Below are 20597 nucleotides of genomic sequence, written 5' to 3' on the forward strand. Positions count from 1 at the left end.
CCAATTTATTTGAGCATAAGCTTTCGTGAGCTACAGCTCACTTCATTGGCTCTCCCCACTGTATTTTCTACTGAATGCATCCGATGAAGTGAGCTATAGCTCACGAAAGCTTATGCTCAAATAAATTGGTTAGTCTCTAAGGTGCCACAAGTCCTCCTTTCCTTTTATCTTGAAACCATTTACCATTGCCTCAGAAGAGGTCTGCTTTGGAACAGCGTCAGCAGGTCAAATTATCCCTGTGAAACATCTGCTGGGGTGGAGGCGGGGAACACATAGTGCTGGCACAGCTCTGGAAAATATGAAGTCAAGTGTAGAGTTCAGCCACACCGTACTGACATTAAAGCTTGGTTACGAGCCAAATTCCACCCTCAGGCATGCACGTGCAATTCCTGTTTACTTCAGTGGTAGCTGTGCTGTGCTTATCTAAGGGCACAGCTTGGATGAAGTATTTATCTGTTGAGCGTCAGGGTCGAGAACAAACTCCACACACCCGCATACCTTTTTACAGCCACATTTTTGGCTCCTTTTACAAGCCTCCCTGATGAAACACCCCCAGGCCTGAATTACAGACCGGGACACCAGAAAGCAGAAGACAAGGTAGTCCCTTTCTGCATGAGGAATGTTCTCTGTGTTTGGGGCTCATTGGTTCCACCCCCCTTCTGGTTTTTCATTGTGCGGGGCTGTTTTCTCACCACACAGGCTGCTGCTTTCTAGTTTGCTGCCTGACTGCTGAGCACCCCCAGCCCCCGGGGCCAAGAATTAAGCACAGAGAGAGAGAGGCTAGGCGCCCACCCAAATCATGCCATTTGTTGAGTGTTTGGGGCGGGGTCTGTCTTCTGAGTTATTCACCTGAGGGGAAACCATCCCCGCAGCAGCAGCCAGCAGGAAGCATTCCCCTGGATTTGCAGAAGTGTTTTGTAATAAAGATGGAAATAATCATTGTTAATAAGCACCTAGATGGGCATTACATCTTTAGAGCTCTTTCCAAGATGCTTCTATGAGAGTGTTAAGGGTTCAGTGAGGGTGGACAGCTCTAAGCCCCTGCGGGCTGTGTTGATGGGGCCATTCCTCCACCCTGCACAGCCAGCAAAGCGGGCCTCCCAGTGTAGAGTGGAGGACGAGCTGCAGCCCCTCAAGGGTATAGTCGTGTCTGTGTCGCTGCACAACTCCTGGGGGCCTAGTGTCTGCATGAGGCTTGCACTGGCTGGGGCAATGTGCCCCCAAGCTACCCCCATCACAAGCTGTGATTCAGAGACCCTGCCAGCGCTAAAGAAAGAATTCCTGCAATTCCAGGGGGAAAGTGCATATACAAAAATGGGGCAAGCAGGAAGAAGGGGCTGAGGGCTCAGTCCTACTTTAACTTTAAGCCCTACTGAATCTAATGGGACAGCATAAAATTAAGCATGTGCTTATGTGTTCTGTTGGACCAACCCAAACTGCTCGGTACCTTGCAGGATTGAGCTGATGCTGCCAGACCCTGCTCATTGTCATACTCTGCAGAAGGACAGGCGTGGCAGGTGTCTTTGGCAAAGGAAGCTGCTGTTCCTGATGGATTGGACAGGGAAATGGAAACAGTCCAGAGATGTATGGGGACGAGAAGGAACATTCCTTTTCCCCTTCTAGCCTGAGACGTGTAAATCGTACCATACCAACAGCCAGGTAGAACCCTGCAGGTCCGCTGGGAGAGGCGAGGGAATGGGGCAAAGGAAGCGTCTTTCTCCACCCAATGTCCCCACTTAGTGGCTGAGCAGGATTCCAGCCTAGTGCTCTCTTGACCAATAGGTTGGGGGTGTATGACCAATTTACCAGCTGGCACACCAGGGCTACACAGGGGTATGATTTGGTGCATCAGGGATAAGGTTAGGCTTCTAGCAACTCCTTTGCATAGAGGAACACATTTCCAGCTGTTGTAAATTGGTCTATAGCTGCCAGGGGAAGGAGGATCCACCTGAGGATCAGGCCTGTGTTTTCTTTAGCAGCAGACACTGTAGGGAATCTCACCCCTTGACTTTGAAAATCGGGTCATTTGCATCTGCATCTCAGTTAGGTGACCAACGGTATGTTCAAAGGGCCACAGCTCTTAGTCCAAGTACCTGGGTTGGGAGCCGGGGAACATCCTTTGTGGGGCTCAGGAGAGACAAAGGACTTCATGCCCTTGACAGCAGAGGGAAAGTGGCTCCGATCTGTAACTGCTGCTCTGGCCTCAGTTCTGGAGTAGTCTTTATGGGCCTTGTGATCCCTGTGCTCTGGGGGTAGGTCCTGAAGAGCTGGTTCTGCATGGCGGTGGGTCCTTTGGCCCTACAGCACCTTGCACCCAAAGAGCTGTTGCATATGGCCACGCAGGAAGTCCTCCAGGGAGCAGTGTTCCAGGTTGCACTGACACCCTTCCCTCCCCACTAGGCAGCGCTGTTGCGAAGGTTTGTTTCATGAGCCTCCGAGCCTATGCTCACACTGAAGTCAACGGCAAAACTCCCAGTAGGGTTAAGCTCAGGAAGTTGAATTTCTCTCACAGTAAATACCTACCATGTGCGGCTGCACCTTACTGCGGTGCATTCCTTGGAAATTTTATCAACAAAGCTTAAAGGTGCTACTTGGCATCAAGGCAATTGTTCCACTCTTAAGACCTACTTCTACTCCCACTGAAGTCGGGGTAGTCCTTTCCCCTCCCCCTCACCTTATTTCAGTAGCAACAAGATCTGACCCCTTGTTTTCTGAGAGCAAAGGAATTGCTGGGCCAGATCCTCAGCTGCTGTACATCAGCATAGCTCCTACACTGACATACAGCAAAGGTTCTATCCCATCATCCTGCGCTGTTCGCAATAGAAACATTCGAACACCTTGATCTCAGCCTCTACACCTAGAGACTGCAAACAGTGGAAGAGAAAATCAGTTGTCAAGCTGGGTAGAAGCTGCCATTAGTAACCCATCAGGTAATTTCTTGTCAGCCATCCTGCAACCTCTTCCTTTGCTGTTTGCTGCTGAGTCAGCTAAAAGCTACAGCCTAATAGCATAAGTCAACTTTTCTCAAATCTCTGCAAGGCTTCCTCTGGTGTGAGCTTTAAAGGAAAGGAACATGGGAAATAGTATGTGCTAGGATTGCTATCCTTTACACAGAGATGCCTTGTACTGTCACTTCTAGATATACCCTGGCTGGAATAACTCCACCATGGGCTATGGAACAGATGCGATGAATGTATGATTAAGGAAGCTAGCATTGGGTAGTTACAGTATCTGTTAGAGTCAATTTGGAGTATATTCTCTGTAAGAAGTAAGAAAGTTATATACTTAGATGGATATTTCAAAAGTCACCTGTCGACTTTGGATGCTCATTTTCCATTAAAATGAGTAAGAACAGGTCATCCAAGTCTCCATTGCCTATTTGAAAATCTCCACCCTAAGGAAGAGGGGCTTGATCCAAAGCCAGGGAAATCAATGGAAGGGCTTCCCCCTGATCTGGGTCAGCCCAGGTTTAGCAAGAAGAGCTGGTTTACAGTAAAAGTTCTATTTTTACTGCATCCTTGAGATTAGAGAGACAAGGTGGGTGAGGTAATAATTTTTATTGGACCAACTGCTGCTGGTGAGAGAGACAAGCTTTTGAGCTACACAGAGCTCTTCCTCGGGTCTGGGACAGGTCCTCAGAGTGTCTCAGCTAAATACAAGATCAAACAGATATAGTTTCACATTAGTGGACAAATCTCAAGGATTAACTTCTAAAGCACGACTTCATTAGATATCGAGTGGTCTTCCATTTTACACCCACATGTTGTGAATGTAATCGACATCAGACTAAAGGACACATTTCCACCCAGTGTTTGCATCCGCAAACCAGTTAGCTAAATGCCTCTATTCTTTTGTCTGCACCTGCAAATGACTACATCTTCGAGATTGTGTTCACAGTTGATTTCACCTGCAAAGTTGCAGGTATACTAGTATTTTCTAAATGGATAACCAACCTAATTCTCAGTTACTGAGGGACAATCTCCACTTGTTGATATATTTTGCTTTCCACAACCAAATCTCTGTACAGCTTTTCATGAGTGATGAACCCGAGTATTCGGATTCTAATATTTAAACTGTATTGTTAAATCTATTCACCTAAATTTGGGTTATTGCTGATTATGTACTCTATGTATCCTATGACTTTTAAAAACTAACTTTATATTTGTGGATAATCTGAGCACTATACCCAAATGTACAGACACCCTTTTCCCAACCTATGTATTCTATACTTTTTTTAAACATTAATAATTTTTTAAAATCTATTAGAGAGCCACATTAAAGATCCACTGAAAAGACAGCTCTTAACACAGAATTTTGTTGAGAGCAGCTAGGCACCGTCTTGTTAATTTTTAAATTGACCAATGGCAGAGGAGTGACCGGTCTGGTTTTATCAGATGCACATCTGTTGTACACCAGGAGTGCTTGCAAGGGCCAGTAGTGGGGGTTGGATGTCAGGAGGTCTGGGATTCACTCCCATCTCAGCCACGGATTTGCTGTGTGATCTTGGGTCCTTGTTGCATCTGCATTTCTCCATCTGTAGAATGGGGTGAATGATATTTATCCAGTATGTTTAAAGAACTAGGAGTAAAAGGTGCCATGTGAATGGAGAAAAAGGTGTCAGAGAAGTTACATATCTGACTCGCCTTCCCCTTGATTTAAAAAAAAAAAAACTACAAAAGAAAATGAGCTCTTCCTTTTTTGGGGACGAGGGCTGGTCTTGTAGTAGGCTGGATCTCAGAAGAGATGGTTCCAGTTCCTGGCTGTGCGACAGACCTCCTGTGCGTATGTCTACACTGCATTGTAAAGTCAGGCTTAGACTCAGGGTTGAGCCCAAAACCCCCTTCCATCCACACCAGAAATCAGTCTGACTCAGGCCAGGAACCCCTCTGGATTTGAGCCTGCAGATCCTGATGAGGGTGGATGTGGGGTTCAGAGTCCCTGTCTCATTGAGACTCAGGTCCTAGCCCTGTGTGGATGCAGCTCAAGCCACAGACCTAAACCAGAAGGTCTGCATAGGCAGTGTGGACATGTTCGCAAGGCTGTGAGAGCCAAGTCCAGCCACTGTAAGCCCACAAATGCAGTATGGACACTCAAAGACAGGCCTTGCTCTCTGTCGCGGGTTGAAGCTCTGAGCTTTTACTACCCATAGGCATCTCATGCCTGTGTTGTACTCCACAACATACCCATTCACTGATTCCTGCTGATGCCTTTCTATTCCTGTTTTCAAAGTTACTTCTGACTTACGAGGACACTATGCGCGACTTCTGTGGAATTAATCATGAACACAGTCTTTAATTACAGGACATGTGCTGTAGATACCCAGCTACGGTTGCAATTACACCCCTGACAAAAATAGTCCTGTAGAACTTCAAAGAGATGGCTAGGATTTCACCTCTGCGGGCTGCGATTGGCCACCTCTGGGCAGCTGCCACCATGTGTAAGCCACGGTGCTTATCTGCACACCATTTAAAGAGAGGGCCTTTGGTGGTGCTGCCTCATTGATTTGGGAGAGGGTCTGCTGAAAAGCAGCACCATTGAGCAGACACATGGAATCCATGCTCCTATCTGCTCAGTTAGTGCCTACAGGGGAAAACAGGACACAGGGTTCACTTCCTGCCTAGATAATGTTGTTAACAACCCAAGGCAGAATGTATGACCCTCCTATTAAAGGAAAAGTAAGCCAGGAAGCGGGGAGGGGGAATTCTTTGCCTCAGGGGGCTTTTTTTTTTTTTAAACCAGCACTGCACAATAAAACTCAATCTAGTCCTCTGTCTCTCCCCCATCCCCCAGCATTCATCCATTCTTTGTATTTACTCAGCAAAGCAGCTCTCCAAGCAGCCACCAAGCCCCTCCTTGTTGCTCCAGCCAGGCACGAGTCCTATGACCAGAGTCAGATGCTATCAGATCAAAGGCTGTATTCATCGAGAGTGAAGCCGATTCGGGGAGGTAACCAAAGCGCAGAGGGACTTGGCAAGCAGTTTGTCCTCGGGGGGAATGCAGAGTTCAAGAAACTCCTGAAGAGCGTGGGAGGAGGAAGACGAGCCTTTGACATGGATTCAAGCAGCGTGATGGGTTCCAGAAGGAAACACAAGGGTCTTTTTACAAACGGGAGATAGTGACGTGCAGGGGGAATCTAAAATCATTCATCTCCTGAGTGCCATTCATTCTGGCTGATCCAGGGAGGTGAGACTTGCTCCCCCATGCACCAGCCTGGGCTGCAGGGAATATTCACCCGCAGGGAGAACTGCCTGGTGTACCAGAGCCCTCCTCTCTCACTCTAAATTGCTGTCAGAGCCTCCCCCTCTTGGACTGTGCTGGCCCCTGGCATGTCCCCCACAGGAGAAGAACAGCCCCAGTTAGCCTCCAGAGTTCTTTCTGCCTCAGCCAGAGCCTGGCAGAAGACAAGCAGGCCCTAAGCTGAATCTAGCCCTCTGAAGGGAGCTAACATTAAAAGGGAACTAAGATCCCAAATCAGCCAGAACCTGATCCAAAGCCATTGGGATCTATGGGAGTCAGCTCAGAGTCCAGGAGCTGATCCTCAGCTAGTGGAAACTGCTATAACGCCACTGACGTCAGTGAAGTTATAACAATTCCCCAAGTGAACATCTGTGTAGACTTAAAGGTTCAACCCTCTCTAAGCTCAAAAGCTTGTCTCACTCACCAACAGAAGTTGGTCCAGTAAAAGATATTACCTCCCGCACCTTGTCTCTCCAATATCCTGGGACTGACACAGCTACAACAACATGGCATGACCCTCTCGAATGCCTTTATTTACCTGCCGAGACCTCAGGACAATGAGCCTTAATTTTCCCTGGTAGAGACAGAGCTGTGCGGAGAATGGTAATTCCATTTTGCAGAAGATTTTGATATTTTGAAATTTGGTTTTGTTCTGATTCAGAGTGAAAAACAGACTAAAAATGACTGTAATCAAGTCAACCCGCAACCTTCTCTTTGCTAAGCTAAATTTAGCTCCCTGAGCCTATATTATCTATATGGTCTAGGAAATATTTAGTCCTGCCATGAGTGCAGGTGATTGGACTAGATGACCTCTTGAGGTCCCTTGCAGTCCTACGATTCTATTGGTATAAAGCATGATTTCTAATCCTTTAATCATTGTCAGGACCCTTCTCTGAACCCTCTCCACTTTATCAACATCCTTCTTGAATTGTGGGCACCAGAACTGGACACAGGGTTCCAGCAGTGATCGCACAAGTGCCAAATACAGAGGAACCTCTCTGTTCCTTCTGGAGAGTCCCCTGTTTATGTATCCAGGGATCACATCAGCCCTTTTGGCCATAACATCACACTGGGTACTCATATCCACCATGACTCCCACATCTTTTCTAGAGTTACTGCTTCCCAGCATCGGGTCTCCCATCCTGTAGGCATGGCCTGCATTCTTTGTTCCCAGATCTAACATTTACATTTAGCCATATTAAAATGCATATTGTTTGCATGTGCCCAGTGTACCACATAGTCTAGATAACGTCTTTAACCCATTTACTGTGTGCCGTGTTAATTGTATACTGTTCCAGTTATTTAATCAAAATGTCACGTAGCACCAAGTCAAAGCACCAGAACTCTACGTATATAACATCAGCACTGGTACCTTTATCATCCAAACTGGTAATCTCATCAAAAAAAGAGAGCAGGTTAGTTTGACAGGGTCTATTTTCCATAAACCCATCTTGATTGGTTTTAATTAAATGACCCTTCTTTAATTCGTTATTAATTTAGGCCCATATCAGCTGCTCCTTTATCTTGCCTGGGATTGATGTTAAGCTGACAGGCCTATAATTACCCAGGTCATCCCAATTACACTTTTTAAAAATTGGCATATTAACTTTCTTCCAGTGTTCTGGGTCAACATAGCTGAAAGAACCACACCCCGACTGACATAGCTAGGCAGACCTACCCCCATGTTGATCGAAAAAATGCTTTACTTGATGTAACTACCATTGTTGAGGGAGACTGTGTTCTTACAGTGCTGGAAAAACCCCTTCCATCACTGTAGGCTGTGTCTACACTACATGGTTAAGCCAGCATAGCTACACCGATGTAGCCAAGGTGGTGTATTCCCCTAAGGGTACGTCTTCACTACCTGCCAGCTCGGCGGGTCGTGATCGATCTACCAGGGATTGATTTATTGCGTCTCATCTAGACGTGATAAATCGATCCCTGAATTGACGCCTGTACTCCTCCTTGGAAGGTTGACTCGCTGCCGTGAGGACAGCAGGGTAACTCGAACTAAGATACTTTGACTTCAGCTACACAAATAGCATTGCAGAAGCTGCGTATCTTAGTTCGAACCGCCCCCCCCACCAGTGTAGCCCAGGCCTAAGTGTAGACACAGCCTGAATCACAATTTGTTTCCGGGTCAGTTCTGGGGTGATACAGCTACATAGCACTCTTTCCTCAGCACAAACTGTAATTACTGCAATATGCAGTACTATAGAACTTCTGCCTCCATATGCGTATTTACCAAAATGTCAATACCTTACTGCAGCAAGACTGTGTGGCTTCATGGTTAGAGCCCCAGACGGGGGCTCCAGAGTCCTGGGTTCTAATCCCAGCAATTTCACTACCCTGCTGGGTGACTTTGGACAAATTACTTCCCTCCCCATGTCTCAGTTTCCCCATCTGTAAAATGGAGCTAATGATCCTTTGTAAACAGCTTTGAGATCTGCTGATGAACAGTGCAATATGAAAGCTAGGCATTATTCTTATTTAAAATAACTAAGTGTGATGAGGAAAAGAAAACTAGCTCAAAGTGCAGTTTAGAATCCCGAATCCACAAGCAAAACCTGCTGGTGGTAAGTGAAAATCAAAGGGAGCCTGGTCAAGATGAACTCCATGCGTCCTGCAACACAGCAAGTAAAAATGCCCCAGAATACAAATGAGAACTCCTACCTGACTGCAGGAAGAAAGTGGAGATGGAGATATTTTCTGTTCTAGCGTAGGCTCCAGAGACCAAGACAGAAATCTTTGGAGAAGGGAAGAGAGGTGGGAGAACTCCCAAAGGAAAGGAAATTCTAGGCTGAAAAAGGAAGATTTATGTCTTCCCAGCATCTGGTCCTGGCTTCCTCTCCTTTCTTCTCACTGCTGAACGTACGGAATGCCCTTGAAGGACAGGAAGAAACAACTCTTCATTAACAGTTATGATCTTCACAAGAGCCCCCAGTTTGGATGTGGCAGAAATTCCTGAGGAGCTAAGACAGGATGAGATCAGAAAAAATGGAAGGCTTAGAGGGGAGCAACAAATGTCAGTTGACCAGACAGGCAAATCAATGGTAGGGCAAACTCAGGAAACAGATGGTTCAGAGACCACTTGAAAGTCCATGTGGTCGCTCCATGATGAACACCAAAAATTAATTTTCTGCTGCCCCCAGCCTGCTATGTAATGGCCAACCAATGGGGGAGCAGTAATAATGCCACTGGACATAGGTGACCAAACATAGCCTGAAGAACAAATCCTGATCTTCTAGTTTATTCTGGTCATTGCAACATTTCCAACTCATGACTTTATTGCAAGGCTTGCAAGCACCAGCTCCTGGATAAACAGATTGCAAAAGAACCTCAGTTTTCATTAAAAAATGAATTTCTAGCCCTCCTGGATGCCAAGAAAAGCTTGAAAGTGGGCCTCAGTTGAACCCTAAAGACTCCAGAAGGAGACCCAGGACAAAGATACAAATAATTCAACATTTATTTTTCTTAAACAGTCTCATGATTTTCAAGCCAATCTCCTAATCTGTTGAGGCCCGACTCCTAATATCTGACTGCTTGGAGCTGGCAATATTGTTCTTATAATGTGCTTTTTGTCAATAAGCTCATATAGAAACTTTGGGACCTGCTTCAATTATCTGGCATGAGTTGTTCATCCACAAAGCGAATCTATTAATCAATATGTAATCTTTCAATGAATATTTAGACATGCGCATTTCAGATGCTAGGTTGTTCATAGACTGTACACCTGGACTACTCATTATTTGCTCTATGTGATAGTTGGTCACATGGTATTGCTTCTGCTCCTTGACTGGATAACTGAAAGTTTTGAATAAGTACCAGAAAACAAGCATTCTTATTTGCATGAAAATACAGATGTTGGCATGGACAACACAACCCCATTTGTGCAAATATTTGTAAATAGGGAATAAGGCCTTGTCTAAACAAGGGAAACTGACTGACAGATATTCTGGAATAACTATTCTGGTATAATTTACCTTTTCTGGAATAACTTCCCTATGTGAATACTCTATTCCAGAATGAAAGTGATTTCATTCCAGAATAAGTATTTTGTTTCCAAAGCAGAGCAATTACTCTGGAGTAAAGTCAGCTTTATTTCAGAACAGGGTGTCCAGATGGGAGTTATTCTAGAATAGTTATTCCAGAATAGCTGGTCAGTTTCCCCATACAGACAAGAAGCAGCCTGAATTTGGTTGACATAAACAGCTGTTTGAGATATGCATGTTCAGAACTGTTCTACGTTCCATGGTTTGTAACAGCTCCCTAGGGGTCATAATACAAGCGGGAGATCACTAACGTGCTGCATGGTCGAGCCACGCCATCTCCAACCACTGATGCACCTGTCATGGTCACCAGTCTTGTGACTGGTCCACAAACAATGTCCATTAACTTCAGGGAGTGTCAAGCATCACCAGCACTTTCTAATCCATAATCCTGGTCTTTAAATAAACTCTTCCTGAGGCCTTTCTGTTTGGAGGCCCATTAAGGCTATGCCATTAAGGATGTCCATAGACAACTGGCTCATACGAAAATGTTTAATATTTCCATCTTATTTTCTACCACCTTCTTTACACAGCCTAGGATCTGAATTCCTCCTTGCTGCTTAAAAAAAAAAAAAAAAAAAGTGACTGTACATTGACCGGATGACATCATCTTACTTTTTTCAGGTTTTTAGAGGCATCTAAGTTATAAAAGGGGAAGGTGTGAGCATGTGGATGTTGGGTGGCGAATAGTGTCATGAATAGAGAAATAAAACATACTCACTCCAAGCGGAAGCATGAGAATTGAGAAAGATACACACATACATTGAAAACCATTTGGTAGGTTCCATATACTAAGTGACTAAAAGATATTCTCTGTTTAAAATCAGTATCTATATCAGAAGGCTTTGTAGGTCTTCTAGCTTAGATGGAACACACACACACACCCTCTGGTATTGACTCTGCAATATACGGCCTGTCATATGTTCTCTTTTATAATGTGGACTGTCCCATAAAGTAGGACATTTTAAACATGAGCGCTGCCATTAAGAAACTGAAACAGTCGCTTATCAGTCACAGGATGTCATGGAGCTGTCTCAGGTTGTGCTTGAAAGCCCCCCTGCAACTTACTGATAAAAAGCTTAACTCCTTCTCAGGGCTTATCTGAAGAAGAAAGAATTAGACCCTCATGAAATAACAGGGTTTTTTATAAGCTAAAAATAAGAGAGCGAGAGAGAGAAATCACTTAAAAACTTTATAATACAGCAGAACGAGTTTAACCTGCTGTGATTTTCAGCTAAGGTTTCTGCTTCATCAAGAAAGAACCCCGTTGTGAAACCTATGTCAAAAGAGAAAAGATGTGAGAGGCTGGTCTCTTTCATAGATCAGAAGATTAATTAAAACAAAATCACATAGTCAAATGTCTTACTGGCGAAAACACACACAAGGCATACCACTGTGTGTATAGAATATGAGAGTATGGAATGGATAATCACTTTCAATTGGACTCTGATGTGAACTGGATGATGCTGATTCTTGGGAGAAACTCATGGAATATGGATCTTATTTCTGCCACGCATTGCGATCTGCCAGCCTGCTGTTTTTGCACTGTAATATCATTGCTGAACATGGTTGAATTATTGGTTGCAAATAAATTATCCAGCATAGTCTTTAATTTTTTCTGTTTATAAATCATTTGCAAACCAATCCTGATTTCTGCAAATGTCATCATTCCTCTACCAGATAGTTTGCAGGAACAGTTATCAGCCTGCGGGTAAAATTTTCAAAAGTACTTAAGTGACTTAGATAGATGGATCTATCCTATCTATCTAAGTCCTCTGTTCAAAAGTTTTATGGGACTTAGGAGCAGAAGTGCCTAACTCACTTTTGAAAATGGGACCTCAATCATCTGAGCAGTGATGGATGCACTGTATTCCATGAGAGCCCAGACTTAAAGATGCAGTGATAACAGCTATGTGACAAGGTTACGATGCACCATGCAATAGTGCTAATAGGCCTATAAATTTAGCTAGTTATAACCTGGATCATTCAAATCTGCTGTATAATATGTATGTTTTAATTGTCGGTGGCAGAGTGATCCCGATAAATATCAAGGGTCATGCACTTGAAGAAAAGCAGAGACTTATTTGTATGGGTATTTTTTAACCTACATTTGTGTGTCCAATTACTGCAATTTTGTACATACATCAAGTCTTTGCATTTGCACATTTCCATATAGATACCTATGAAGATGGGCACAATATAAGAGCCTACATAGAATGAACTAGGTATATCCAGTTTGCATGCAGAGTCATGGGAATCATAGAAGATTAGGGTTGGAAGAGACCTCAGGAGGTCATCTAGTCCAAACCCCTGCTCAAAGCAGGACCAACACCAACTAAATCATCCCAGCCAGGGCTTTGTCAAGCCAGGCCTTAAAAACCTCTAAGGATGGAGATTCCACCACCTCCCTAGGTAACCCATTCCAGTGCTTCACCACCCTCCCACTGAAATAGTGTTTCCTAATATCCAACCTAGACCTCCCACCTGCAACTTGAGACCATTGCTTCTTGTTCTGTCATCTGCCACCACTGAGACCAGCCGAGCTCCATCCTCTTTGGAACCCCCCTTCAGGTAGTTGAAGGCTGCTATCAAATCCCCCCTCAGTCTTCTCTTCTGCACACAAACACAAGCATTCAATTTCACATGCATTTGTGGGTGCATTTTGGGCCTTCTCTTTTTAAAAATGGGGTCAGTGTAATCCACCACGGTTCCTGACTCATCAAATACTCTCAGTGCTTAGCAGAGAAGTATGTTTCCTTACTCAATAGCCTCCAGTCTTATTTAAAATGTACTGTTTCAGACAGAGCCTCCACTGATGAGAGGCAACAAAAAAAGTTTAGGTCCAAGTCATCAGATTGTCCAGTGAAGGTTCCTCAGGGACTGACTGTGGCTTTGCCACAAGCCCAGAGTGAAGGGCAGGACAAGAGACCAGCTGGTGACTCTGGTCCTTGACTTTCCCCTTGCTCCAGAAGGGAGGTTATGGACTAGCCCTTTGCCTAGCACTTCCCCCTCCAAGCTATGCTGGATGGTGCCTTGCATTGGCAGTACCCAGGCTCCAATCTCTCTACACCCATCAGCACAGGACAGGAAATAGCCTCATGGAGGTTGTTCTCTCCTTCCTGCTGCTCCACACAGCCAACGTGGGGCATTAGAGGCTGCACCCTTTGAAGTATACACCCAGGCTGGTGCTCAAGGGCTTGTCCCTGCTGAGTGCCTTCTCTCCAAGTTGCTGAACACCTTCAGCTCCCGGTGAAGGAGCTGGGAATGGACAGAGTTCAGCAGCTTGCAGGACTGATCCCCCATTCTGCAAACCCTTACTCCTGCGAGTAATCCACACTCACATGAGCAGTCTCTTTCTCCTTCAACTCCCCTGAAAAAGTTTAGCAGGCCTGGGCTCTACAGTGGAACTGGAAATCTTCAGAGTCCGGGTTAGGTTTTCTAACAGCAATCCACGTGATGACTGCCTACACCCACTGCCTCCTTGGGGGGTGGGGGAGGGATATGGCTTCACCACATGGTTCCCTTACATGCCATGATCAGAAGAAGAGAGGCTGAGAATTTATTTTCCTCCCATATTCCTCTAAGTTCATAAAGCTGGGAATTTTAAAATGGAAACATTCCTCTTTCTGTTATGCTCTTTCAGGACCATTAAGAATATACTTGTATACAAAGAAAGAGTGAGTAAAAATCCCTTATCATTCATCAGTAAATGCAAGAGGTTCACCAGAGCACCCTAGCGATTAGGTTACCCAACACCATTCTGTCAACCTCACAAAACAGCTGTTATCTGGCATCCCCAGCCAGTATCAAAAAAATTAGTGTAAGATTAGTCTGATGTACCGCTGATGCTTTATGGATATTTACACCAGCTTCAATTCTTTTCATTCTGCTTATCAAGCAATGCAACTTTGTTTTGCCAGACGCAGTCCTGCTCTGTTAAACATCTGTTGTCTGTACTGTTACAGGACCTCTCAACACACCGGACTTTAACATCTCCTTGATTAGAAACTGACTGATGCCAAAGCTACTGGATTTGTGCCAGGAAAACAAAACAGGCCCACATGGAAATAATGCTCTGAACTTGCATATGTAGTCACCAGAAGGCTTCCCCTTTAATTGAATTTGGTTCTTATTTTGTTTTTTAAACAATGTGGCTCACATTTACCATGATGCAAACTGAAACAGGATACAGGAACATCCTGTCTGAATCTGCAGGAGAAATTGCGTTCAGACAGTCGGAAAGCAGACAAACATTATTTCAATTCAACACTAGGTAAAGGGGTGCAAGTTTTGTTTGTAACCATCTATAGTTTATGGTTGTAAAAATGGCTTTCAGAGTCTGACATGGTCAAAAACTGAGAACTCCTTCCTAGATGTTACAGAAAACAAAATGATTTGATGGGTACAGTTGTTTTCTCATTCTGTACTGTTTTGAGATACCGACACACCGAATTAACACTTTAGATAAATCAAATGTTGGGCCTGATTCTTGAGTTCACTTATGCTACTTTTAAACTGGTGGCACTCCACTGATTTCAGTGCAGTTATTCCTGATCTACACTAGCACAAGTGAGATCTGAATCAGGGCCTGAGAGTCCACTCCTAAACGCCTTAAGCAGGCAAAACTCCTGAGTAAAGCTTGGGCTTCTACATAGTCAACAACACTGCACAATCAATAATGTGCATTTCAGCGAATGAGTGTAACTCCCCCATCCCACAAGACATTTGAGAGCAATAGTTATAGTAATTTACATGTCTGAAAATAAGTGTACAGAAGCTCCCAGACACCATAGCATCTTCTTTGGGTTTTTTTCCCCTTCTACTAGCAGTGAATAGGCTTAAATCTTGTCAAAGTTACTGGAACCGACAAAAAAGATGGAGATGATTTTTCAGCTTTTAAGCTGGTTTCTACTTGCAAAAAGACCAGGGGCAAATAAAAATCTTCGGTGAAAATTCCAGTGATTCTTTTCTTTCAATATAACATTTCTGCTCAATCCATCTATATCAATTAAAGCTTGAAAACCATTGTCAATTTCAAATTTCATATAGACCAGTTCATCCAACAGCAATCCTGGGACCAAGAGTTTAGGTTGGCTCTTTTCCCAGCACTCCCCTCTGTATTGTGCTTTTTATTACAGGGATCCATTGTGAGGATCAATTCCGTTTTGATGGGTTCATTAAAAATTTGCTGTGATGTTACCAAACTGGTTATATTTGAATTAAAACGGCAAACCTCTTCCAAAGCCATTATCTGGACGGTGGGTCACAGTCTGCTGTCCATTACACCATTGAAACCCAAAGTATTTCCAGAGGTGTCACTGGAGTTACTCTAGATTTGCAGGTTTCAGAGTAGCAGCCGTGTTAGTCTGTATCCACAAAAAGAACAGGAGGACCTGTGGCCCCTTAGAGACTAACACATTTATTTGAGCATAAGCTTTTGTGAGCTGTAGCTCGCTTCATCTGATGCATTAAGCTGTAGCTCACGAAAGCTTATGCTCAAATAAATGTGTTAGTCTCTAAGGGGCCGCAAATCCTCCTTTTCTTTTTTCTAGATTTGCATCAGATCAGAATCTGGCCCTCAATTTTTTAATATTACCCCCAAAATATTTTACCACAGGGTGATTAAATGGCATGGTCACTTGAACTTCCTGGGCCAAATTCTCTCCTGTGCCACTCACTTAAGTCAACAGAACTATGTCAGCATTGACTTTTCCCTCCTATAACGTTACTGTGAGAAAACCATTCAGTTGCCCTAAGACTGTGTTTCTAAAGTTCCCAAAGCAAACATGCATTGTAACTTTAAATATAGACTGACCGTTTTTGGCTTGCATCTCATATTACATACAGTTTGGTGTCTCTAACTACACGCTAGGCAGCACCGTTAATATCTCAGAAGAGAGACACTAAGCCTTCTGAATGCTCTATATTTTCATTCCTTATGGGGAAAGCATTTACTTTATATTTTCTCTAAACTAGCACTTAGAATGAAATGTAACAAATTTTCATATGCTATATTGAGGAATTAAACTGTGCAGAGGTCTGTTTCAATTCTCTCTGTATCTCACACACACACACACACACACACAGTGTTTCATCGATATCTCTTTCCTTTAAGAGGACCCCAGGCAAATTGGTTTGCAGAACTTGAACTTGTATTTTTAAAAATCAGCTGGTTAAACAACAGACTTGTAAATTCACTGTTACTGCAGGGAGGGGGAGGAAATGGGGTACTCACGTGGTGATGGTGTTCCATTTTTTTGGTCATTCATAATTTACGCCTTCAGAAATGCCTTATTTGTGCTGTCGGGTTTTTTCCCCCCCTGTTCAGAATCGCCGGCTGGATTAAACTGAGCTGCTAGAAAGGCAAGGAAGAGACCAAGGACACAGGAGAATGCCGCACTTGTTCAGACACTCCTTGCCGAGTTCCTGACCCCTTTGCAACTGGAAAAGGAAACAGCACATATGTCATTCTTTTTTGCCTTTCCAGCTCACATGAGCGGGGAGGGGCCCCCCCCTTTCAGATAGCAGTAACTGCTTGACGTATCCCAGCCCCGCTGCCTTCCAGGAACTTTGAATCTTCGGCAACAAGTAGAAAGAAAATGCTCTTAAAAGTGCTTGGTTTCAATCACAATCCAGCTCAGCGTCCTGGGCCAGTTACCAGCCCCATGGATATTAACACAATGGTAGATAAGTCACGGCCAAAAAAAGTGGAGGAATGCTGGGATGATTTCACAATGGGGTTTTCAAGTTCCATTCTGGCTTGGAAGCCTCTGCCATGAGATTCTAATTGACCCTCTCATTTAACGGGTGTAAATCAGGAATATATCCACTGAAGTCAGAGTGGTTACACTGGTGTAAATAAGAGGAAGGCTCAAGCCAGTGATTAAAACACTCGGCTTGCTATTCAGGAGAGTGGGGTTTAATTCCTACTTCAGCCACACGTTTCCTGTGTGACCATGGACAAGTATCTTAGTCTCTCTCTGCCTCAGTTTCCCATCTGTAAAATGAGGGTGATAGTACTTCTTAGCTCCTATACCGTTTCTTTCTTGTCTATTTAGATTATTAACTCTTCAGGCAGTGTTTTTTTACTGTCCATACAGCACCTAGCACAATGTCTTATCTCGGTTAAGGCCTCTAGGTACCACCAAAATACAAGGAATTAATAATAATAATAATAATTAATAATAGTTCATTAGACTCAGACCCAAGTGGCTTTGTCAAGAACTGATCAATCCTCAGTTCTCATGGACTGTGTGGGTCAGTACGAATTCACAGCATGCCTTTGATGTCAACCACCCAGTAACAGTTTGACTCAAAGTCGGGTGGGTGCGGGGGGAGCCAGGAAAATCAGAATCAAGACTGAAGCTTCCCCTGTTATGCAGCTTGTTTCTGTTAAGTCAGCTAAGTGACCTGCTGCCAAATGCACTGCTATGTACTTGGCTCTCAATATTTATTTTCTAATGGTAGGGTGGGACGAGTGGCGACGTACACGACAAATCCAAATAACCTAGCCTTGTGTGCGTGCACCGATACTGTAAACCACTCGTATCAGCAGCATGTGCGACGGACTCTCACGGTGTGTAGAGAACCCTCGAATACCCCCTGGCATGCAGAGCACAGCAAGGCAAGGGCCAGAGGGACAAAAAACCCTGATGTGACCCCTCTAGCTTCAGTAGAGCTACGTCAGTTTATACCAGATTAAGGTCTGATTTAGAGTGGACAGACACCTGTGAATGAACGGAAAATACTGACGAGAATTCTGCTTGCCATTGTCTTCTGCTTCCCCATTCTACACCTAAAACACGCTGCATGCCCAGGGCATTCTGGATCTACACAGAGGGAGGGAAGGAGGCTGAGGTGCTGACAGGCACTTAGGGTGTGTCTACACTAAGGCCATGCTGTAGCATCATAGTGTAGATGCGTCCTACCTCAGTGAAAGGGGTTATTCTGCCAGGGTAAATAATCTGCTTCTCTGAGAAATTCTTCCATCCCCCTGCCTACACAGGGTGGTGAGTCAACCTATGTCACACAGGGCACAAAAGTTTTCACAGCCGTCAGCAATATAGCTAGAGTAATCTAATTTTAACCATAGATCTGGTCTTAGCTTCAAATCCTGCCTCAGTTCCCATCCTGAGTAATATGTCTGGACACTGAGGAACCCTGTTGTGAGGAAGGAATCTGACCTGCTAGGCCACAGCTAAGCCAAAGGAATGGACAATCCCTATATCTATCTAATTTTAGGTACTTACTATTAATCATGTTTATTACAGCAGTGTCCCTGGACCAAACAAGAGCAGGACCCCATTGTGCCAGACACTGTACAAATAGAGTAGTGGACAATCCCCACCCTGAAGGGGTGATATGGTCCCTCATTATCATAGTACCTCACAATGTTCCTCATCATGTTTGCTCTAGTTATCTTCATAACGCCCCTGTGACTTAGGGAACTGCAATTATCACCATTAATAGATTCATAGATTCATAGATTCATAGATATTTAGGCCAGAAGGGACCATTATGATCATCTAGTCTGACCTCCTGCACAATGCAGGCCACAGAATTTCACCCACCACTCCTAAAAAAGACCTCACACCTATATCTGTGCTATTGAAGTCCTCAAATTGTAGTTTGAAGACCTCAAGGAGCAGAGAATCCTCCAGCAAGTGACCCGTGCCCCATGCTACAGAGGAAGGCGAAAAACCTCCAGGGCCTTCCAATCTGCCCTGGAGGAAAATTCCTTCCCGACCCCAAATATGGCGATCAGCTAAACCCTGAGCATATGGGCAAGATTCATCAGCCAGATACTACAGAAAATTCTTTCCCGGGTAACTTGGATCTTACCCCATCTAAAAACCCATCACAGGCCATTGGGCCTATTTACCATGAATATTTAATTACCAAAACCATGTTATCCCATCATACCATCTCCTCCATAAACTTATCGAGTTTAATCTTAAAGCAAGATAGATCTTTTGCCCCCACTACTTCCCTCGGAAGGCTATTCCAAAACTTCACTCCTCTGATGGTTAGAAACCTTCGTCTAATTTCTAATCTAAATTTCCTAGTGGCCAGTTTATATCCATTTGTTCTTGTGTCCACATTGGTACTGAGTTTAAATAATTCCTCTCCCTCTCTGGTATTTATCCCTCTGATATATTTATAGAGAGCAATCATATCTCCCCTCAACCTTCTTTTAGTTAGGCTAAACAAGCCAAGCTCCCTGAGTCTCCTTTCATAAGACAAGTTTTCCATTCCTCGGATCATCCTAGTAGCCCTTCTCTGTACCTGTTCCAGTTTGAATTCATCCTTCTTAAACATGGGAGACCAGAACTGCACACAGTATTCCAGGTGAGGTCTCACCAGTGCCTTGTATAACGGTACTAAAACCTCCTTATCCCTACTGGAAATACCTCTCCTGATGCATCCCAAGACGACATTAGCTTTTTTCACAGCCATATCACATTGGCAGCTCATAGTCATCCTATGATCAACCAATACTCCAAGGTCCTTTTCCTCCTCCGTTACTTCTAGTTGATGCGTCCCTAGCTTATAACTAAAATTCTTGTTATTAATCCCTAAATGCATGACCTTACACTTCTCACTATTAAATTTCATCCTATTCCTATTACTCCAGTTTACAAGGTCATCCAGATCCTCCTGTAGGGTATCCCTGTCCTTCTCTAAATTAGCAATACCTCCCAGCTTTGTATCATCTGCAAACTTTATTAGCACACTCCCACTTTTTGTGCCCAGGTCAGTAATAAAAAGATTAAATAAGATTGGTCCCAAAACTGATCCTTGAGGAACTCCACTGGTAACCTCCCTCCAACTTGACAGTTCACCTTTCAGTAGGACCCGTTGTAGTCTCCCCTTTAACCAATTCCCTATCCACCTTTCAATTTTCCTATTGATGCCCATCTTATCCAATTTAACTAATAATTCCCCATGTGGCACAGTATCAAACGCCTTACTAAAATCTAAGTAAATTAGATCCACTGCGTTTCCTTTATCTAAAAAATCTGTTACTCTCTCAAAGAAGGAGATCAGGTTGGTTTGGCACGATCTACCTTTTGTAAAACCATGTTGTATTTTGTCCCATTTACCATTGACTTCAATGTCCTTAACTACCTTCTCCTTCAAAATTTTTTCCAAGACCTTGCATACTACAGATGTCAAACTAACAGGCCTATAATTACTTGGATCACTTTTTTTCCCTTTCTTAAAAATAGGAACTATGTTAGCAATTCTCCAATCATACGGTACAACCCCTGAGTTTACAGATTCATTAAAAATTCTTGCTAATGGGCTTGC

At 43.9% G+C, this 20597-nt stretch overlaps 1 protein-coding gene and 1 long non-coding RNA gene across 3 annotated transcripts in view; one reads left to right on the plus strand and one right to left on the minus strand.

Moving 5' to 3' along the window:
• GYPC (glycophorin C (Gerbich blood group)) overlaps window positions 1–16925 on the minus strand; it is a 41231-nt gene extending 24306 nt beyond the window's left edge. The window contains exon 1 of one of the 2 annotated variants that reach the window (XM_073305026.1): window positions 16522–16925. Coding sequence is in view for 1 of the 2 variants with exons in the window: in XM_073305025.1 (XP_073161126.1) it covers window positions 16522–16555 (34 nt within the window). In the remaining variant the exon portion in view is untranslated. The remainder of the gene's footprint in view (window positions 1–16521) is intronic. The other variant, XM_073305025.1, reaches the window with a different exon arrangement.
• LOC140895419 (uncharacterized) lies at window positions 445–15653 on the plus strand. The gene is made up of 2 exons (XR_012154184.1): window positions 445–597; window positions 5819–15653. It is a non-coding gene; the product is annotated as an uncharacterized lncRNA (long non-coding RNA).
• Window positions 16926–20597: the final 3672 nt, after the last annotated feature.

The sequence above is a fragment of the Lepidochelys kempii genome, chromosome 11 (genome assembly GCF_965140265.1).
Source record: "Lepidochelys kempii isolate rLepKem1 chromosome 11, rLepKem1.hap2, whole genome shotgun sequence".
NCBI classification, from domain to species: domain Eukaryota; kingdom Metazoa; phylum Chordata; order Testudines; family Cheloniidae; genus Lepidochelys; species Lepidochelys kempii.